The sequence below is a fragment of the Penicillium verhagenii genome (assembly GCF_028828195.1).
Source record: "Penicillium verhagenii strain IBT 33310 chromosome Unknown utg000008l_segment0_segment0, whole genome shotgun sequence".
In the NCBI taxonomy this organism is placed as follows: Eukaryota; Fungi; Ascomycota; class Eurotiomycetes; order Eurotiales; family Aspergillaceae; genus Penicillium; species Penicillium verhagenii.
The window spans coordinates 2,245,052-2,267,098 of NW_026643172.1; the positions used below are offsets into that span (position 1 = coordinate 2,245,052).

At 49.2% G+C, this 22,047-nt stretch overlaps 6 protein-coding genes across 6 annotated transcripts; 2 read left to right on the top strand and 4 right to left on the bottom strand.

The window, feature by feature from the left end:
• Window positions 1-542: 542 nt before the first annotated feature.
• N7466_008829 (putative DUF221 domain protein) lies at window positions 543-3,126 on the bottom strand (the record flags this gene model as incomplete). The annotated part of the gene is made up of 2 exons (XM_057168218.1): window positions 543-2,729; window positions 2,794-3,126. The coding sequence occupies 2 exons, from the start codon at window positions 3,124-3,126 to the stop codon at window positions 543-545; spliced, it is 2,520 nt and encodes an 839-aa protein (XP_057018849.1).
• Window positions 3,127-3,867: 741 nt separating this feature from the next.
• Window positions 3,868-8,586, bottom strand: N7466_008830 (putative glycogen debranching enzyme Gdb1; the record flags this gene model as incomplete). Its single annotated transcript, XM_057168219.1, has 3 exons — window positions 3,868-3,936; window positions 3,993-8,307; window positions 8,369-8,586. 3 exons carry the CDS (start codon window positions 8,584-8,586, stop codon window positions 3,868-3,870), a joined length of 4,602 nt encoding a protein of 1,533 aa, XP_057018850.1.
• A 2,460-nt stretch (window positions 8,587-11,046) lies between these two features.
• Window positions 11,047-13,001, top strand: N7466_008831 (cytochrome P450; the record flags this gene model as incomplete). The annotated part of the gene is made up of 7 exons (XM_057168220.1): window positions 11,047-11,242; window positions 11,294-11,426; window positions 11,473-11,664; window positions 11,755-11,906; window positions 11,973-12,199; window positions 12,260-12,531; window positions 12,596-13,001. The coding sequence occupies 7 exons, from the start codon at window positions 11,047-11,049 to the stop codon at window positions 12,999-13,001; spliced, it is 1,578 nt and encodes a 525-aa protein (XP_057018851.1).
• A 319-nt stretch (window positions 13,002-13,320) lies between these two features.
• On the bottom strand, window positions 13,321-17,852 carry N7466_008832 (3-deoxy-7-phosphoheptulonate synthase; the record flags this gene model as incomplete). The annotated part of the gene is made up of 5 exons (XM_057168221.1): window positions 13,321-13,472; window positions 13,529-14,434; window positions 14,489-14,543; window positions 15,055-15,234; window positions 15,297-17,852. 5 exons carry the CDS (start codon window positions 17,850-17,852, stop codon window positions 13,321-13,323), a joined length of 3,849 nt encoding a protein of 1,282 aa, XP_057018852.1.
• A 1,048-nt stretch (window positions 17,853-18,900) lies between these two features.
• On the top strand, window positions 18,901-20,181 carry N7466_008833 (uncharacterized protein; the record flags this gene model as incomplete). Its single annotated transcript, XM_057168222.1, has 1 exon — window positions 18,901-20,181. One exon carries the CDS (start codon window positions 18,901-18,903, stop codon window positions 20,179-20,181), a length of 1,281 nt encoding a protein of 426 aa, XP_057018853.1.
• Window positions 20,182-20,710: 529 nt separating this feature from the next.
• N7466_008834 (ubiquinol--cytochrome-c reductase catalytic subunit CYT1) lies at window positions 20,711-22,025 on the bottom strand (the record flags this gene model as incomplete). The annotated part of the gene is made up of 5 exons (XM_057168223.1): window positions 20,711-20,979; window positions 21,043-21,440; window positions 21,502-21,564; window positions 21,687-21,844; window positions 21,957-22,025. 5 exons carry the CDS (start codon window positions 22,023-22,025, stop codon window positions 20,711-20,713), a joined length of 957 nt encoding a protein of 318 aa, XP_057018854.1.
• Window positions 22,026-22,047: the final 22 nt, after the last annotated feature.

Genomic DNA, 22,047 nt, shown 5'->3' on the forward strand with positions numbered 1-22,047 from the left:
AATTCCATTAATAAATGGCTTAATTAAACAATAGGCTAATATTATACTGGAGCCTTGGTCTTTGATATGACAATACATTGCCACGTTGTGCTCGGCTGTTGAAACAAGTGGAATGTAGACTAGTAGATAATCCATGTCCACATGAGAAGTGCACCTGCAAATGAAAACACACGAGAATCTTGGCAGGCTCTAGTAGAAGTAAAAAATACAAGTCCAGCCACGCGTGAATACAGATTCTATTCAATGGGAGAACAAAAGGCAAGCACATCAAAAATACATTCGACAGGTGATTCTGGCATATTCCAACATCACATAACAAGAGTCAATAAGTAGCAGCAATTAAAATGCAAAGGGTATTGTGATGTAAGTGAGAGATTATCAACAAGGTAAGGTGTAGGAAGGCAGGAATGCGATCGAGGTATCACGGTCGTATATCATCATAAAACAATAAAAAAAACCAGGAAAAAGAAATACAAGGGTCATGCGATAAAGAGTGGAAAAAGGAAGGAGAAGAGGGGGTGGGGAGTAGATTAACGAGGTATCTAAACGGAGAGAGGGCCTAACGACTCATGGGACTCGTGCAAAGATGCACCGTTGCCCTGGGGGCGGCGGCCCGGGATCCATGCGTCATGCAGCGGTACGATCAAGTTCGGGTGAACATACTTCTTCAACCGAAGCTCCAGTTCTGCCCCGCCAATCCGGATAGGTAGCGCATCGCGATCCAAACCAGAGGGTGGCGAGAACGGAGTAGCGGAAAGGGAAGGAGATATCTCGCCGCCACCGGGTTGTTCCCGGTTAATGCTCTTGAGAGCGATGAACTTCATCAGCGGTTCATAAGTCCGTGAAAACCAGTAACTGAACCACATGGTGAAGCCCAAAAGAGGCACCAACAGCAACGGACGAGTGATGCTTTGGCGAAGAGCCAACACACCGATCATAGCCAGTTGGAACACCACTAGCCCGACATACACGCGATTGCAGATCATGGGCCAAGCCCGACCAGTGGAGTGCTGCTGGTGGTCCATCGCATAGAGCAGCTGGTACTTGTAGATGAATTTGCCGATGGTGAAGTACACTAGCCCGAAGCAGCAAATGAGCCAGGAGCTGGGGAACACGCTGTAGACGATACATATGATCAAAATGAGAATGGTCTGCGGAATAGAGAAGCCGTAGCTAAACTGGGGAGGCGTGGACAATTCCGCATATTCCCGAGGTGTCCGTGCCCAAAGAAAACGCAAGGGGTACAGAGCAACGCTGCCAAACTCAAGAAGTCGGAAGGGGAAGAGACCCAGACTTTGAAGCATCAATAGATTGATGTAAAAAGGGGCGAGGCCCTCCAACGAGGTGGCCAACGCCAGGGCAACGGTTGAGGCGTCCTTGAACGCATCACGCAAGTGTTCCCAAAGACCGTAGAAACCACTTGCCGTTCCAAAGACAGTGAAGAGGAGGAACAAATTGAAGAAGGAGAAGAAGAAGTTCTTTGAGATGATGGACAACTCAACATCTCCACGAGACATCATTCCTTGATTGTTGGAGAGCCATTCGTAGAGATACGGGACAGCCACAGTCAAAAGCGAGAATGCCAAAGTAGGCAAACCCGTCTGGACTAAGGACTTCACGATCGGGTGTTCAGAGAGAAGTTCGGCAAGCGAAGGTAAAATCTTGTGCAAGGTTTGAAGGTCCAGCAAAGTGGCAATTGGCAACAGAAGAACCGACCAGAATATAGTAAGAAACCCAATGACAAGGGTGATAAACCACGACTGTGTCATTCGCCGAGTACGTGAAACATAGGTATTCTTCCAAATCACATCAGCTGGTGCCGGAGCAAGTCGAGCAAACATTTGCATCGGATGCGGATCGAGAATGGCCTGGACGAGCATCTGGGAAGCTGCAATAGATTGCATGGTCACAAAGGCGATCTCGGTGGGAGGGTACTCCTTCTCTCGGGCACTCAGAATCTGTTCATCAATCTTGCGCAACTTTTCTTCATAATAGTCGATTGCGTCAATTGATCGGAACCGAAGTTTGAGCGGGCCGTACCAAATACGGACTCGGGGCCGCTCGTTGGCATAACCAGAAACATGGGGGCGTTGGCCTTCTGATAGTAGATGAGAATGCTCGTCATCGTCATCAAGAGGCCTGTTTGAGGTAGCCGGCGGTTGGCGGGTTAGTGGCAGAGTGTTCCCATCACTTCGTGGACGCTTGTATCCGATATGCTTTGTCCATGCGCGTTCTAATCCTCGAATAATATGCATTCGCTCGTCAATCAACTCATCTAGCTCGCGCCATCTGCGGCACAAGGTAACACTCTCAACCTTGCCGATGTGTATTCCCTCCACAAAGGTTTTAATATCATCTTCAGTTTCCAATTCAGGCGGGATACCCGAAAGACGGACCGTGCGATCTGTTGTACTGGTTTGATTTCCAAGATAGGTTTGTCGGGTATGGATGATCTTGTTTGTTTCCTGGAGAAGCAGGTAGATAGCCAGACCGCTGAACACATAAGGAAAAACGACATAGATCCACAGGTAGGTAAGATCAGGGACTGTATCCTTATCGCCCTTTGCAACCGTCGCAAGTGCAGTTATCGAGTTATTACCGGGTTCGGTATCCCAGCCAGGAATTCCAGAATTGCCAGTATAGCTGACGTGAACAGGCAAAATAATACCGACTGCAAAGATAAACACGTATAGCAGGAGCCGAGTCGCAAACTTAAAAAAGGACAGAAACTATCAAGAGGCCAGAAATTAGCAAAAAAAAACCACCTGGACTTCCAATGCACCGAAAACTCACCACGTATGCGTCTAAGCCCGCCGACTGTAGCACCTCCTCGTCGGTAATGCGATATAGCACAGGTATCCATCCGAACAAGCTATCCGGAAGCTCCGGCAACCTCGAAGCGGAGGATCGCTGTTTTCTCCGCGCAGCATATAGTTCCGTCCATTTCGGTCGCAAAACACAAAAAGACAAGAAAGCCCCCAGCCCGAGAGCGAAACTGATCACGAATTGGGTGTACAAATCACGCTGCTGTTTTGTCTGATCCTCCCATCGGTGCTCGCCGCCATCGTCTGGGTCGTCGGCTAGTGCAGTCCAAATTGTTGTGACCGCAGATGCCGTCAAAGACATCTTCTTCGATTAAGTGGCGCCTTGCGCCTGGAGAGTGTGGGGTGTGGAATCGTTCGTCCGAGGAATGCTCAAGGTATTAGTGCATCAGAACATGCGGCGCAAGGGGTTCAAGGGTCGGTGATGGTTTGGTTGTGGATAGCCTCAAAGGGTTCGTGATAAAACAAGGAGGTACTAGCTAAGCACGGAAGTCCAAAGCTGGGGGGTACTCTAAAGGAAATGAAGGCAAAAAAGGAGCTAGCTTCCTTTGTTTTCGTTCAATGACGATTTCCGCCGCTTGGCTGACTCATCATTTTATGCAACTCCAACTAACGTTAAATAAGGATCTGATAGGTAAATCTTTATCTCAGCCTTAATGCTAGGTTGGCTTATGGTACCTCTATGATTTTGACAATTTAATCCGGCGACTGGATGCAGCTAAATGATTTTCGATGATGCTTGATCTTATCGATGAATCGTAGATTGGGCCACTATCGGGATTCGGGCCACTATGGGCCCACCATCTATCTCGATGTCCCGGCACCGAACTAGTTAGCAGTACTACTAGGTACCTGACCCTCCTCAGCGCCAACAAATGTATGTTTGGTTATGTATGAGACTTGAGCGCGCTAGGCTTTGACCGGGGTGAAATTTTGACCTTGTAAAGGGCGAAGAAAAAATTTGAAAAAATGTATGTATTATGCATAAGATAGAAAAGAATCCAAACGCTGACATATGCTAAGTACATCTAGGAACAGACCATGATCAAGTAAGCTTAGCCGCATCATAGTAGAGGTCAAGCAGGCAGCCAGCAGACCAAGCTTGTGTGGGCGACTAGAAATTCAATATGTTAGCATCGTTCAAAAATATCTAAATCAGTTGAGACCTACCGAGTCGCCACAGTGCTCTCCGTTCTTGTTAGTGAGCTCTGTCAAGCCCCGCCAAGGGCTTTCACGCAGCGCCTTCTTGCAACCATCAAGTCTTCGGGTGACCTGCTGGAAAGACTCGATGCGCTCTTCGGGCGTTTTGCGGCGAAGCAAATCGAAAGCAAGTAGAGCACGGAGGAAGTACCCACGCTGCCAAACCCATTCGGGGCCTTGGTGGTAGTTGCGACCCTTGGAGGTTGCAAAGTCTGTGGAATCCTCAGAGTTGTTGTAGTTAGGGCGGTAGTTCAGGTCGGATGGGTCAAGAGTGGCCATTCCAACGGGGCCAACGACAGCAGAGTCAGCAATGGCAAGGGCAGCCAGAGCCTTTTCGGGTGTGAACAGGTCCGGGGCAACAGTCATTGCGATAGGGAAGTTGGATCGTAGCTGATAGTCTTCGAAAGGCTTACCAGACTTGTACAAGTCCTTGTAGATACCGCGGCGGTTAATGATCTTGGCATCTACATCATACTGGCCATCTTCCTTGGAGTCTGTGGGGACATAGTAGCATCGCTCAAAGTTGGCCTTGATCTTGCCGGCCCAATCCTTGAAGGTGATGGATTTCCCATCACCAATGTCCACACCCTCGTGCGGGTAGACCTTGGATTCATTTAGCTGCGATACCCAAATTAAAGCGCTGTAAAGAAGACCAGTGATCTCAATAGCTGCGCCATCACGAGGAGTGCCAGGGAAGCCCTTATTTCCAGCAGCAACGCTTTCACCCATCTTGTCTTGCCATGTGCCGCAGTTATCCTGACTTCCACCAAAGACGATACCTGTTTCCCAATCGACATTTACATCGATTTGAAAACCCTCGGTCTTCATTTGGACATCAAGGTCCGACCCCGCGTTGTACTCACGGAAGGACATTCCAAGCGCGTGTCTCTGGAACACTTCTTGGATGACCTCCAGAAGGGTGGGAGACTTGGAATAGGCACGAGGGTCGTCAAAGGGGAACCAGGTGTCGTCATAGGGCAAGAAGCGGCGAGGGACCTTCTCCTGCAACAGACTAATGCCGTTCGGAGCCATGGTTGTGTAATCCTGGATTGCCTGCAAGAAGAACCAGACCGAGTCGCGCGAGTTATAGCGAGGCAACTTGCCACTGCTAAGGAGGTTTGGAATCATGCCATGCTTGAGAACACTGGCGAATGCAATGATGTGCTCTTTCGCGTCATCAAATCGGCCCGTGCAGAGGAACAGACCACGAATGGAGATGAACACATCGCGTCCCCAGCATCGGGCCCAATCAACAGCGAAGTGGGGCAAGCCAGCTGCTAGACTGCGAACCTGCTTGGTGGGCCAAAGCGAGGCCGAGTTGACGAAGCCAGTCTGCTGAACGCTGACCATCGCCAGTTGGTGAACAAACTCTTGGCCATAACGGACGTTGTCGCTAAACTGGTGGATTCCAGCTTTCCAAGCAGCATTGTAAGCTATTTGAATGATAATTGCAAAGTATCGTGGAAGCAAGAAGTTTGGCAGACTTCGAACGGCATCAAATTTCTCACGAAGCCATGCAGCAGGTTTGTGTAGTGCGACATAGCCCTCCTTGGAGGCTACCTTCTCCATACGCCCGACGAGGTAGTCAAGGGCCCATTGGCCCTCACGCAGGTGATCACAAAGCGCATGACCGAGCTGGTTATGTTTGATTATGTCTTCGAGAACGCTCCACCAGCCCTGCAGGCCCGCATAAACCAAGGATCCATGTTTGGGAATCGTGTAGGCACCGTCTTGCCCGTCGCTTGAATCTCTCTCCTCTGCATCACAGCGGTAGAGCACAAAGTTGAGATCAATGAGGCTGAGGTCACTGAATGCTTCATCTGCTCCGCTAGAAAGGAAACTGTCCAGTCCGCTGGCATGCTCTGCGCTAGGAATCCAAGTCTCAAAAAGTGCAATGGATCCCGGAACAAGGGTCTTGAGCACAGAAATGGTAACATCGTTTCCATCCCCTTCGATCTGGGTACATTCGATGTCATGTGTTTTGCTGGGCAGGCCCCCGAGATACTTATCATCTCCGAGGACCTTAGTCTTGGTCTCATCAGCCGTGTCCACCTCAAGAGCCCAAGAGCCAAGGTGCTTGGCCTGTGTACCAGTGATGTGGGTAGGAGCAAGTATTGCCCCGTTATCATTGCCAGGGTAAGCAGTGTGAGCGATAAGGAACACACCCTTTCTAGTCTTGGGATGCACTCGGTGAACAGTAATGTATTCGCCGTCGTGGTGGATATGGGTCTCGTCATAACCCTCGACGCCCATCTTGGTGTGGAGCTCATTCAGAAGCTTCTTGATGCCTCCAATACCAGGTCCAGAGCCAATTTCTAGGTCGTGGTCTCCGGAAAATGGCGATGCGTACTGTCTAGTCTCGTGAACCAGATCAATAAGCTTGGGGTAGACTTCATCGTAACCCATCACACTTCCAATTGCGGACGCGCACATTGCGACGAGAGCAGCATTTGGAAGAGTATCCCGAGCATCGCGCTTCTGGGCAGGGACTTCATTGTCATGGGTACAGTCCATGAACAATGCCTGGACGGGTGTTGGTCTAATATGGGTAATTTGCTCATCCGTGTTTCCAGACTTAGCGGACGCAATGGCGTGGCTACTGCCGGCGGACGGGAGGTCCACATCAAAGCTACCAATTGGTCGACCACCATGACGATGAACCAAGCGACTCAATTCTGCGGTGCTCCAAGCTTGCATGGCCTCTCGAATGAGGGCATTGATACCCAAGCGTTTGACAAATACATAGTCTGCTTCCTCGGATCCTGTGAAGAGTTCTGCGAACACAGTAAGGTTTGGACGAACTTGACGCGCTTCATCCAATAAATATTCTGCGACCACCAGCGGTGTAGAGTGACAATTATCGATTCGGAATCCAGAAAAGTACTTGGCCATCAGACGGGTATATTTGGTCATGAATTCCCAGAGGAAAGGGCTGTCTTTTGGTGACTCTCCATACCGGAGCTTGACACAATCACCCCACACAATAACCTCGCGGCGAAGGTAGGCTTTGGAGTTTGGCCCGGCATTGTCTTTCATAGCATCGGCGTTCCAAATCCAGCCATTGTTGGCTAGTGAAAGGGCCTTGGGGTTGTGCTTCTTGGTGATATCATTGACAGGCAGTCTGGTGAAGTAGGTTTCTATCAACGGGTTCTCTTTGGTAATAGGGCCAAGCTTTGGGCCATGATCTTCGATTCGAAGATACTTGGTACGGTTGAGCAATTGATCCATGATATCGGCGACATCGGTGTCGTACTCTTCGTAGAGTGGAAGATTCACAGCATCAAGAAGCTTGGAAAGTGAGGCTTCAGCCTCGGGGAGGACAGCCTCATTGTTCTCGAAATCTCCATGAATAGCTGTCAAAATAGCAGCACCGAAAGCGGCATCTACTTCACGCTCGAATCTCCCGCGAAGTTGGTTTGAGTTCACCATACCATGAGTACGGACGATCGCTGATTGTTCCTTTGGTGACAAGCTCTGGAACTTTTGCAAGTAATCGGCCTGGAGGATTGCTTGATCAACAGCTCCGCCGGTCCATGCGTCCAAAATCTTCTTCGCGTTGGATTTCACGTCAAGGGCGTAAAATTCCCATAAGCGAAGAGCATCAATTACTTCTTTGCGCAACACTTTCATGACAGTTTCCACATCACCCACCGTTTTAAACTCGGTCGGCAAGCCCAAAGACTCGAGATCATCGCTAAATTTCAACAAAGCCGTATCCAGCTCAAGAGCAGATTCCAACCATGGCGCTGTCTCGGCACTGTATCCAGACTCTGGGTGTTCTTCCAACCACTTGCTGTTGTTGGCAGTGTGATTCCAAACAACATCGGTAAGAGTCAGAAGGCCATAGTCCTTTTCCATTTTTGACACGAGAGATGCGACATCAGCCTCTCCGTTGGGGAATAGGCCCGAATCAAAGGAAACCTGATCAAAGATGCTGTACGGCGAGTTTGAAGCTCCACGCTGCATGAGCGGTGTGAAATGAACCATGTTATAGTTTCGCTGACTGATGCCATGAAGATGACCATCCCAGTCCACGGGGTACTTTCCCATGAACTTCGAGATCACTGAGAAGATGGAAAGAGCATTCAACGGCAAGTCCTTTCCTTGCAGTACCAGCTTTGGCGACACGTCTATGTAATAAAGCTGGCTTTTAACGGGCTCCGGTGTCTTAACGGCCTCAATGGAGAAGTTTGGCAACGGGGTGAACGTGGCATAGTAGGCAAAGGAGCCAGCGCTGGGAACCCGGATATCGATCTGGATATTCTCGTTGAAATTGGGCCGCAGTCTACTTTGCTTTAGTAAACGAACCTCATCCAAGATTCTGCCAGGAAGCAAATATCTCATACCTGAACTCGCGAAACGATTGGCGATCAAAGGCCTTACCCTCTTCGGGAATATTGACCCACAAGCTGCCCTGTCGGCAGATGGAGCTGGTTCCTTCAATGATGAAACGCAGCACATATCCCTTCTCCGTCGGAGCTGGCAGGTAGACGTACCCACCGGGAACATCGGGTGAGCCATCATCCTTCAAAGGGAGCAGATAGACCTGGGATGGGGAACTCATGTTGATCGGTATTTAATGCTTGTGAATTGGCTCGAATTATGGCCAACAACGACCGAACGAGTGAATAAAAGCTCAAATAGCTTCACCCAGTGATAACTGGGAGTTGCTAACGAGTTAATGGCCTAAATAAAGGCCGGGGAGGTGGTGTGAAACAGAAGAGAGTAAAGAAAAAAAGAAATCTTGGAAGAGAGGAGGGTAAAATGTTCCCCTCATCTTGGTGTTCCGCGGCGGGTGACATCATGCATTTGGGCTACACCTTGACCTTGGCCGAGTATTTTTAGCGTCGAGGCTAGACCGGGCGTGGCGCCGAAGACCAGGTCCAGGAACAATTCAGCGACACATTGACCTTCTCCTATTCGCAAGGTGCATCGATGCACGTTGGTTCAGCGAGTCTTTCAGGTCTAGGAATGCGGGGTGCCCTGATCAACGGTAAAGCCCCCCACGTCAGTCAATCTTGCTGAAGACAGTGAGGACAAAACATGATCCAAAAATTTTATTTTTTTTTGGTAGAGAGAAAGAAAAAAAAAACCTCCTTATAATTTCGATCTCTACTACGTAGCCAATTTTAAAATCCGGCTTTATCAAACCTGGACCTTCTTTCGGTTTGGAAAAAGGGTAGTTTCTCAAGTACTTCAAACCCCTTGTCGACACATTGACTGGCGCTATATGGATCGTAACAAAGAGCAGCTGATTTGAAGCTATAAAAGGCTCGGAATCATCACTGAAATGCAACTTCGAACTTGTACCTCAACCGAAACTTTCTCATGAACTTTGAAAATGAAAGCTACAAGGAAAAATGATCCGTGGGTCCAGACTCGGCTCTTCTTATAACGGGCTTCGGAATGCCGATCGTCGGTGAAAACGAAAGCCGTTCCGTCTCATATTCAATATGACATTATAGTATGCTGCCATGCACATTCAGAAAACGTTACGGTACCAGTATGGAGAAGCTGTAGGGGTAAGTCACCAAAACCAAGGTTTTAAGTGTTCAACGGGGATTTCAAAAAAATGGCGGTTTGCTGCCCAGAACCCGATGTGTGGGGATTAACATCATGGAGGGCTTGCCCCACCGATAGAAGAATCAGCAGATTAGCGCCAGATCCTGGTGAAGATGGCCATCACTTTGAAGACCACCATTCCTTCCGTTCTTTTGCTCCATGCTTGGTGGCTGGAAAGCAACGAATGGAGAAACCCCTTGCGACGCGTACGAAAGGGGCTCCTGTGCGAACAGCCGCGACACTGTGTCACGTATATGAATGTGCAAGCAGGGCTAGAGTTCGGCAGTGCAGCAGTCCAGATAAGAACAGATCCAGTACATTCCCAGAGTCTGGGATAGAGGATGCACAAAAACAAGGAGGATTTCCAATGCGCATTAATGATACGCACAAGTATGTAGTAGTGTTGATTCACTTCGAAGATTCAAGTTGGGTTAGCTCGCGATCTCTGGATGCCTTAATGCCCTTTTATTAAGGCACCAATGTTAATGGCCTGAATCATGACTGATGCAACCCTAGACTCTTGGGGGCCTACTCCGTAGACGCAGACTCATATCCAGCAGCAGGTACGGAGTAAGTGAGGCTGTTTAATGTATTTGATTAAGGGGAGTCCACGGAGACACGCGGATAGCCCACTTATGTTAGAAGTGTCTACCCACTCAATTGGAATACAGTCATGGCAACTCAGCAGAGTGGATTGGTCGCAATTTCTGTGCCAAGAGTCCGGCGTTTCCTTAGCGCATACTACTGTACATATGTCCCCTGGATCCTTGTAAATTGTAAGAAGTATCGTGAATGATTGACCGGGGTGCATCATTCGGAGAATTTAGCCTATTAATAGTTCCAGCATCTGGCAATGGCCTTGAATTTCATTATCTCACCTTTCTCCATGGTTTCTGAATCTTAGACTTCAGAGTAACTTGTGGGCATTAAACCTTAGTTGGGCATTCAGTAACTCCACTCTGATGGCCCGCTTACCTGCACGAGGTGACTAGTGAGTAGCGCGATTGTCAAAGACCAAATCCCGTTTTTCTGAGCCTCGGTCGCAAGTGGAGGAGATCGTCTTGTCGTGGATAAAATTTCTCCAACGCACGTCGCAATCCGGTAGAATTAGCGAATAATATGGACTGAAATGGCAACAAGGCTACGGATTCTGCAAATGCCCCCTAACTTCTAGAAGACTAGACTATCTTAGTTGAGTAAGTCGAATGGCGAACAAAATAAAATAAATTGGAGATCACTCCGAAGATGGTATATGCCCCGTAGCTCGGCAATTTCTGGTTAATTCTTGTAGCACTTGAGTGCGGAGTATGGCGAACTCTTATCTGTCTTTAAATAAGCTTAGTGTCCCGATATTCTGACGCTTTTTTACTTCCTCCGGAAAGTTGATTGTTGAATCGACATCCGCAGAAGCGTCCACGTCCAAGGAAACGTCGCACGGTCTGTTTGGCTGTACGATTTGACCATGGCGTATATTACGCTGGCCGCTTTGGCCGCTATTTCGGCTTTTATCCTCGCTTTACGGGCATTCACTGTGAAGCCAAAGCTTGCAAAATTGCCGCCTGGGCCCAAAGGCAGGCCTATTATTGGGAATTTGCTTGATTTGCCCGCAGATGGCAAGCAAGAATGGCAACACTGGCTACAGCACAAGGAGCTTTATGGTATGTAGCATGGACTTTTGTATCTTAGTGCGCTCTGGCTGATTTCTTCAGGTCCTTTAAGCTCCGTCACGGTCCTCGGTCAAACAGTGGTCATTATCAACGATAGAGACCTTGCAGTCCATATTCTCGAGAAAAACTCAGTGAAGCATTCATCTCGTCCTCGTCTTGTCTTCGCAGACGAACTGTATGTTTTCTTTGTCCCGTGCAATTCTCAGACTAACAAATTATAGCTCGGGATGGGGACAAGCACCCGTGAGTCAAGATAATACTCCTCTCCTTCGGTCATATCGCCGCGCAATGGCTCGTATCATCGGATCACAAGCATCCGCATCGAAGTTTGATCATCTCCTTGTTGTGGAGGCCCGGCGATTCCTGTGGCGTGTGCTTGATTCTCCGCAAAACTTTGTTCAGCACATCAGAACGTGAGAATTGCCTCTCTCCCTCTCTCTCTCTCTCTCTCTCTCAGAATTACCCCATAACAGGCACTCCGGGTACTAATGCAACTGTTACAGCGCTGCAGGAGCTTTTGTTTTAAAGATCACGTACGGATATGAAATCGTCCCTCACGGTGCCGACCCACTGGTCAATTTGGCTGATCTGGCTCTGGAGCAATTTTCCAAAGCTGTGGTTCCAGGGGCATGGCTGGTGGATATGATTCCAGCACGTGAGTTTCTCCTAGCTTGGGAAATACGATTTCATTGAAGAATTTGTATCTGACATTCGATCACAGTGAAGTACATCCCTGAGTGGGCTCCCGGGGCCGGTTTCAAAAAGACCGCCAACTACTATCTTCAAACCCTCAGGAAACTGACCGACGACCCCTTGAAGTTCACGAAGTACCAAATGAGCAAGAAATCTCACCAGCCATCATTCGTATCAGAGTTGCTGAGTCAGGGAGAGAGTGAGGATATTACGAAATGGGCAGCCGCGGCACTATATGGTGGCGGAGCAGATACAGTATGGTCCCTGCATTTCAAATCTCATATTCCTGTTTCGTTTTGCTAATTATATGAGTAGACGGTTTCCGCTTTAGAGGGACTTTTCCTTGCAATGATGTTATTCCCAGACGTTCAGCGCAAGGCACAGGAAGAACTTGACCGCGTATTCGGTGGACCGGCTTTGCCCACAGTTGAGGACCGGGCAAGACTACCTTATATCAATGCTATTGTCAAAGAAGCCCTGCGCTGGCACGTTGTCGCACCACTTGGAGTTCCCCATAGAACTGACGAAGATGATGTCGTTGATGGCTTCTTGATTCCGAAGAATGCTCTTTTGCTGCCTAATATCTGGTATGGTTCTCCTATTGTTTTCACCTTCCTCATTACCGGTAAATTTTTTTAACAACTTTCCCAGGTCTTTCAATCATGACCCCGCAGTTTATCCCAACCCAATGGAGTTCCGGCCTGAACGGTATCTCCCAGAAGAAGGACAGGATGCTCAGCCTGATCCACATGATACAAGCTTCGGTTATGGACGCCGACTCTGCCCAGGCCGCATCGTTGCCGACACGTCTCTGTATTTGACGATTGTAAGCACACTGGCCACCTTCAATATTACCAAGCCAATTGGGGAAGATGGTCAGGAAATCGAGCCGCCTGTGGATTTCACTCCAGGAATTATTAGCCACCCGGTGCCTTATGCGTGCTCCTTTACTCCACGGAGTGAGAAACACAAGGCATTGATTTTGGACTTTGAGCGCGAAACTCCGTTCGAGAACAGCGATGCTGAGGCTTTGAGCGAGGCGCTAAAATGCATGTAGCATTTGAATATATTATAACATAACTTCGGTTACTACTATGAGAACACGACGTATAGCGCCTATATAGAATGCATTAGTGAGAATTTCCCAGCGAACATAGCCAAAGAAAAAATTCAAAGAAAGTTGGTGCAAGGATTTATGGTAAGAGCTCTTGCATGGAAATGGTGGTACGTAGTAGATAAATAAAAGATATAATAATTACATTGAAGAACTTTTCCCCTAGATCCAGAGATACAGTACGCTTGTCAGGTGCCCGGTCATTACGTTCCGGGCGGCATTAAAAGACGATGGTAAGCAAATTAAAGCAAGTTGCTGGGGCTTAATTCCCATTCAGCTTCTGCCGGCGAGCACGCACAGACTGTGCCAATACCTCCAAGACGGACTCGGTATCTTCCCAACTAATGCAGGCATCGGTGATACTGACACCGTACTTGAGTCCAGCCTTGCCCTCTGGGGGAACCTTCTGGGCACCTAATGATTGTTAGTAAAGATGTAAATATAAAGACAAAAATTATGCGTTCACATACCCTCGTTGATATTACTCTCGATCATGACACCCATAATGGCGGTTTCACCAGCAGCGATCTGTTCCGCCAGCGCAGCAGCAACCTTGGGCTGGTTCTTGTGATTCTTTTCAGAGTTGCCGTGGCTACAGTCCACCATCAGACGAGGAGCAAGACCCTTGGCCTCGAGCTTAGTCTTAGCATCAGTGATACTAGCAGCATCGTAGTTGGTACCCTTTTTGCCGCCGCGCAGAATCACGAAGCAGTCAGGGTTACCAACGGTGCCCACGATGGAAACAACACCGGGCTTGGTAACAGAAAGGAAGTGGTGGGGGTGCTTGACGGAGCCAATGGCATCAACGGCAACATCGAGCGAACCATCTGTGCCGTTCTTGAAACCGACAGGGAAGGACAGACCGGAAGACAGCTCACGGTGAACCTGAGACTCGGTGGTGCGGGCACCCACGGCACCGACAGAAAGACAATCGGCCAAGAACTGAGGGGAGATAGTATCGAGCATCTCACTGGCAATGGGCATACCCTTGTTTGTGAGATCAACAAACAGCTGACGCGAGGTGCGCAGACCCTTGTTAATCTTGAAGCTGTTGTCGATATCAGGGTCGTTAATCAGACCCTTCCAGCCGACAGTGGTGCGAGGCTTCTCCAGGTACGAGCGCATGACAATCAAAAGATCGTCTGTGTATTTTTCCTTCATCTTCATTAAACGATCACAGTATTCCAAAGCCATATCCGGGTCGTGAATTGAGCATGGCCCAATGACGACCATTAGGCGCTCTCTCTCTTTGTCGCTTCCATGGACAATCGCAACTGCTTCATCACGACCTTGGAGCACAGTCTGTCGTGATTTTTCGGTCAAGGCAATTTCATGTTGGAGAACGTTGGGTGCGGTGAGGGGGTTGTAGCCAGCAACTATGCGGGGAATTAGCTTAGCTCCAATTGAGCTCGGAATTGGCGTTCACATACTGCGAGAGTCTTCCAGGTGGCTGTGGTTGCCCACATTGGGGTTTTCAATGAAGAACTAGAGTTGTCAGATTCAGGAACTCCTTGGTGGCTAGGAGATGTTGTCATAGAGGGGCGGACTCACCGACATGGCGGGGCTAGACTGGTTTACGCAATTGGAGATCAATTGAGAGCTTGGGAGACCGGGAGAAAGGGCACAGCAATCGTATTATATGGGAACACAGAATTAAAGGGAACTTGGGGGGAAAAAGGGAACAAAATGGGAAGACGCACACTATAAATAATAATTCCCTGACAATTTATAAAAAAAAACGTAAGACAAAAGCAACATGGAATGAGTCAAAGGTAAAATGGCCCCACGTGATACCCCTCGGAGTACTCGGTGAGCGGGGACCAATCCCAATCCCCGTATATCCGCATTAACAAATGCCTAGGTTAATAAGTGAAAAAACCCCCTTTGACTGTAAAAATGCTCAATGACGTGGATCTGGCTCCGTTCCTCTCCACTTTTCGCTTCTCCCCCGCTATAATCCCTGGACTCGATGATCCAGGTCCTGTAGACCCCGAACTAATTCTTGACAGACCTGTCGGTGTTGCTCCTTCACGGCTGTCATTTGCTGCTGGTAAAGATCCATACGGACCTGTTGCGCTTGGAATAGATCATCGAGAATACGATTGCATCCTTGACGATAGATTTCAAGCACATGCCCGATCGTCTCCTGTTCTGCTGCAAGTTGACTTGACAAACGCTGTCATGTGTTAGCCTTCGCTTAAAAAAGCCACCACTGGAAATTTAAATTGCTGGACGCACTTGGTTTGTTTCCAACAGCAAATCATGAGCACTTCTTTGTGCAGTTTGTAGACCCGAGATCCAATCCAGGGGATTAGAGTCACTTGGTTGAGAAAATTGCTGGGCTTCTCGGGCCCCCTGAAATAAATTAGAAATTCCAGTGGTCAATGGTGCTACTGGCAATGTATGCTGGTCCGCGTGTGTCCTCGGTTCCTTTACAGGTATCTGTTTGAGACCCGGTCCAGCCTCAACATTCTGACTTTGATTGACTTCATGGGCATTCCCCCCAAGTATCATTGAGGCAGCTGGTCGACTGAGGGCTGGAACGGTTGAATCCACTGATGATTGTCCTTGACTTTGCTGACGAAGGACTTTGGGGTTGACATTAGTGCTGGAATTATCCTCGGGCAGACGCGATTGAGCCGAGCTCTTCTTTGTCGATTTGGTTTGGAAGCCATACTCCTTGAGCATGTCACGCTGGTATTTGGACCACGTCAGTTCGTCATCTGAACTATCTAGAGAATATCCATTCCAGTCTCTATCATAGTCACTAGAACTGGACCTTGTATCAGGAATATCAGCATTTTTCGGCACCCGAACATCATTTGGTGGGAATTGAGTTTCATCAGCCACTTTCTTTGCCTGCGGCATAAGCCTAGGACTACCATTTGAATCAACTATGCTGCTTTTGGGGGCTGCTGGTAAACCACCAAAAATCGAAGTCCGTGTCTGAAAAGGTGTTTGTAGACTCAGAAGCGGCTTCTGTGAATCAGGCGTATTCTGTGTCCCATTGTCTTTGCTTCTATAGAGCGTGGCCGAGAAATCTTTTCTTTCTGAATCCGGTGAGTTTTTCGACGAACTATCTGTTTCATGTCCCGGTACAGCCCCGGGGAGCTGATCAATGCCTTTGTTAGAATTCTCCATCTCATTGACAGGCTCTAGGGACCCATGTGCATGGCCTCTGTTCAGAGGATTTCGAGTTTGGTTGTGGTCGCTCACTCCATCACTACCGATTTTGATGTGGACAAAGCTACTGCCACCCAGTGACCCTTGACGTTTGGCAAATACCTCAGCTCCGCTAGTGTTATGGAAATTCGCCATCTCTGACGGGAGTGTTGTAGCGGGGGTCAGCTGAAAAGGTCGTGTCGATCGTTGACCTTGTTGCCACTTGCCAAATGTTGCTTGTCTCTGTTTGATGGCTTGACTCGGCACCTGCTGGTCTTGGCTTTCAGAATCATCAGTAGTATGCATGCGCGATAGCGGGCTCTCGACTTCTTGGTGATTAGCTCCATTTTTCTCTTTAGGATTAGGGTGCAGAGTAGTCTCAATGGCAGGGCGAAGCTGAGAATGCAGCTGTACGCCTTGAAGGGCATCTGCTAGCTTTTGACCGACAGTTTTGCCTCTTCCGTCACTGCTTGTTCCGATCACACGGTAAGTTTGTCCTCTGAGCACATCAATGCCATAGTCGAAGCTGTCAGGTTCAGATAAAATTGGGGAGCTCGTTATTTCAATGACCTCATGCTGCTGAGTGGCTGTGTCATTCTCGCCATTCTCATGTGGCATTTTAACGGGCGGTTGATCTTCAAGTTCGTCTCCAGTTTCTCTAAGCTGTGCACCTGGTATCATATTGATCATCGAATCAGAAACAAGTGGCCCTGGGTGAAAACCCTGGGATGGTCCCACAGCCAGTGAAGACAAAGACAACTGAGACCGCAGGTCGTTTTTTCCTTGGTTGTTAGCTTTGCCTTTCGAGGGCCCTTTGCGTTTTCCAGAACTTGTTTGGATGATCAATCTCGATCTTTTTCTCTTGAGAGTCGTCGAATTCTCCTCTTCGCCAGCGTTGAGGTCAGGGTCTGGGATAGAGACGGATTTTCCCTCGTCATGACTTCTCGCATGCGCCGAGTCATCATCGTCAGTTGGTCGTAAATCCTCATTCCAATCCACTTCCGTCTTCAGGTGTAGAGTATATGTCTTCTGGGCAGAGCGCTTCTTCCGAACTTCTACCTTCCGCGGCAGTGACAGTCTCAAACGCTGGATTTTACTCTCTGCTTGTATCTTTTCCGTGGGGACTGTAAGAATTCTGTCACTTGTGTTGTCACTGATGTCTTGTTTTCTGTCCCAACCCTTCTTGGATATAGCATCACCGTTGGTGTCAGTAACTTGTTTGCGGTGGATGGCAAGGGTAACACTCGAGGAAGAATGCGCAGTGTCGTTTGCATTATTTATCTCTTTGGTTGATATGATTTTTTGCGATACAGGACCGGCATCTGCTGATTGGGGCCGTTGTGGTACATTCGGGATTACGTGCTCGGTGGCAGCATGACACGAGTCGGTGGCACCATCTTCGCGCGCTAATCGGGGGTAATCATTGGCTTGTGATAGCGTAGTTAAATTCAACTTCTGGTGAAGAACTTTTGCGCTGCGTCGAATTTTATCTTGTTTTCCTGAGCTTGTTTTCGTCCTGCCTCTCGTAGCAGCCGGTTTGGGGCCTTGTCCCCGGAGAACCTCTGCTGGATTTTGATGAACATTTCCTTTGCCATGCCGGCCAGCAGGCTGCCATTCCTCGTCAACCTCCATTTGACGTCCCATGCTCCAGCTGAATGGAGGGTAAACGATATCCGAGGACTTCCGATGTAGCAATGAGGTGTACAAAAACAAAGCCGGTGATCATCGAGACTGTAAAACGGTTGACGAGCTCGGCCTTTTCAGACCAGGTCATAATTTATTGGCAGGACTAATCAAAGATCATCAGAGAAGACATTCATGACGGCTCAGGTTGACTGCATTTACGAAGGAATTTGCGACTTCGCCTCCGAGACCTGTCTTGATCCCAATGGGCCAAGCCCCGACCGTCCGGATAACGACAGTCGGTGCCGAAACTTCTTGTAAGCTCTTTCACGGGATGATATCTCTGAGGAAAATGAATGATATGAGATGAAATAATGAAAACTTGTGAAAGTGAGCGAAGCGCGTCGCAACCCAAAACAGCAACAACAGCAATCAAAAGTGTCACATGATGCCTTCGAAGGCAAACTCAAGGCAGCAATAATCATCTCGCATTGAAACCGACCTTTTACTACTTGTGATGTCCGATTTGCAAACCGCTGGATGACTCGAAACTATTAAACTAGCAGCTGGTAGCAGCTGCTTTCAAAAACAAGATGCAAAGCAACATTGAAAGTCATTGAATAATGATCTCCTGCTACGCGACTCCCCACATCGTTACTAACAAATATGTAACTAACTATGCCGATCTCATGAAAACCCCCATCAACACATCCAACTTTGCACTTCTTTCGGGACTATGTATACAAAGAAAACTTCCCAAAGATGGTCTGGAACATTCCCTCCCCACCAGGAAAATTCGGCATCAGGAATTCCGTTCACTCCGGCCCAATTGCTCCGTTTCCCGATTAATAATAGCGTGCGGGCTATGTAACAAGGCTTGTGGTTCGCTGCCTTTGGGGGTCCACAGCGGGCTAAGTACATCTATCTGGCCGATCCAAGCGCCTGAGAACCGCGCTATATAGCAGAGCCATGTTGCTGTTCGTGACTAACATTCTTCCAGTAACCTTTCAGCCTCCTTCGTCAAGCTCCCTCTTGACGTTGCATCTGGACCACCAAAATGGCGCCTGGTACCACATCACACGCGAACAATGTGGAGGTATCTTCCCCGTCTCAGCGCCGATTCAGCGCGGTTGAGCCTCTAGACCGACTCCAGGCCACTGTCCCTGCGGTCCCACCCCAAACTGCAGACCTCGATATTCGCTCGATCCCTACCACCTCCGTCGAACGTTGTCAGGCTTCAAATATCGATGCGTCCCCAGATCAAGATGTCTCGCTTCCTGAAAAAATTGCAGTGCAGGAGGACAGTGGCAAGGGTCTGCCGCAGAGATACGCAGAAGAGACAGTTTTGTATTTAGCATACGGGTCAAATCTGGCTGCAAAGACATTTCTCGGCATGCGTGGAATCAAACCAATTTCGAAAATCGCTGTTCTCGTGCCGGATCTGCGCCTGACATTCGACCTTCCCGGACTTCCCTACATTGAACCCTGCTTCGCAGGTACCATGTTCAGGGATCCCGACGTGGCATCTGATTCAGGCTCGGAGGAGTCTGAGATTGACGTTGTGGATGACGAGACGCTCCTCACAGAAAGCGAGTTTCTATCTGAGAAGGCGTCGCTCCTGACTCGAACAAAGGAAATTCGTGACACTACTTTCCATGAGCGGCATTGGCATAAGCCTCTCATCGGTGTTGTCTACGAGGTCACATTGCTGGACTATGCCAAGATCATTGCGACAGAGGGCGGCGGCCGTGGGTACAGGGATGTAGTCGTTGACTGCTATCCCTTCTCAGAAGACTACAATTCCTCCAACCCAGTCCCAAACCACCCTTCTACCCAGCCCTTCAAGACACATACCCTTCTCTCACCGGCAGCTGATGACGCCCGGAAGAGAATACACGCTGCTAGGACACCTGAGTCATCTGCGCCATCTAGGTCTTGTCAGGCGTCTTCGATATTTGGAGATATCCAGCCACACATGCGCCCGGATCCAGAGTACGCGCAGCCTTCTGCGCGGTACCTCGGCTTGCTTATTGCAGGTAGCGAGGAGCACGATCTCCCCGTATCATATCGGGCATACTTGTCGAATATCCATTCCTATCATACCACTACTTTTCGACAGAAGATCGGGAAGTTTGTCTTTGTTGCTATGTGGGGGCCATCTTTACTCCTGACACTACAGCTGTCCAAGCGTTTTGCTGGCCCTGATGGACGTAGCCCGCTGTGGCTGGCTGGGGTGGCTAATCTGCTATTCGCGGGGATGTGGAATAGCTATGATTTTGTCTTCAGACGGGCGTTTGGGGATGGTGAGAGGACTATCGGTGATACCCCTTCCTCGTGATTATAGGTTTACCTTCATGTTTGATGTACATACTATGTAACATAATCAATCTCGCGCATTGTGTTTCACGGGACAAAAATCGGGGCGATTATTATTCAATCAATGTTGCAATATATAGACATTTTAATCCACATGAGCCGCGAATCTAGTAAGAACAGCCTCGCACGTGTGCATCTCAAGATATCAACCTCTTTTGATCCCCAATATACTAGCATCATATATGCGCATCAATGAAGATTCGACTGAAATAGCTGCATTCACAAAGGAAATTAAATTCGGTTGACTCCTCCAGCACAATTTTCGGAAGGGCAAAAAAAGAGAATATCTAGGATACAGATACATGTGCCGGGAGTGTTCTAACAAAAACAAGGGCCGCGACCCTAGACACAAAAAAAAACAGATGACGGAAGAGATTTCTCCCAGGCGACACAACACACGGGGGGCAACAGTGCAGAGAATGCCCGTTAGGTCACGTAGCCTTGTTAACCTCTCCCATTTTCCAACTTATATAGTTCTTGGTGAACGTCGTTTAACGGCGGGGGCCGATTGGGGGGCTGTACACGACCTTGCGAGACTTGATCGGGGCCCACTTGTAACGCTTGACCCAAACGCTGATGGCGAACAGACCGGTGAGTATGGCAATGGCCTTGACACCCATCTTCTTGCGGTCGTCCATCTCGGGCTCAGCGGACCAGTTCAGGAACTCGGTAACATCCTTAGCCATCTGGGAGGTGGTAGCGGGAGTGCCGTCCTCGTACTCGACGACACCGTCGAACAGAACACGACCCATGGCAATACCTATAATCGATCGTTAGTTATCAATCCAACACCACAACAGCATCTAATTCTTTTCAAACGTACCGGTACCGGGGAAGTAGGGGTTGAAGTTCATGCCCTCGGCAACGCTGGCACCGGCGGGAGCCTCATCGGGGTAACCAGTCAGCAGGTTGAAGACGTAGTTGCAGCCACCGTGACGGCCCTTGATGATCAAGCTAAGATCCGGGGGCAGAGCACCGCCGTTGGAGGCACGGGCAGCCTCGTCGTTCTTGTAGGGGGGAGGAATGTAGTCGGAAAGCTTTCCGGGGCGCTTCTCGATTTCGCCCTCGTTGTTGGGCTCGGTGTCGTACTCGTTCTCCTCGGCCATAGCCTTCATCTCATCGACAGTGTGCATGACACCGACCATTGAGCGCCATGGGACACGGGTCAGGGAGTGGCAAGAGGCGCAGACCTCACGGTAGACCTGGAAACCACGGCGAAGACTGATGAAAAATGTTAGCTTGGCGTGATGGGGGTCGGGTGGTTATCTTTAGGGGAACCCACGCAGCGTGATCGAAAGTCTTGTTGAAGCGCTGGTGAACCCAGGGGTACTGGGTGGCGTGCAGACTGAGTAAAAAACAATGAGTTAGCTCAATCGTTCATTGATATCTTGATCGCACAATCCCGAGCTCGGAGCACCGGGGGGCGACCGGGTATTGATCGTATCGACCATCGATTCAAAGACTCACCCCTCCTCAGCAGGTGTCATGGCGAAGGCCTCCTGGCCATAGAGGTGGTAGTACCACGCGGCGGAACCGGCAGCCGCGGCGGTTGCGAGCGAAGCAGTGAGGGTGAGGTGGAAGGGGGAGCTGGCGGCCTCGGCACCGGCGGCGGTGGAAGCAGCACGCTGTCGGAATAATTAGCCAAAAAATCCTTTCTCAGCAGCATCAAGGCCCAGCGAAGCAATTATCATCATCGATGAGGCTCAATGGGCCTGATTGGGGGTGTTGGTAGCATACCGTGGACTTGCCGAGTGATTGGCGTGCGATGGCCCGGGAGGGCACGCGCAAGAGGGTACGGGCCAGCATTTCGAATTCAAACCCTCCGATC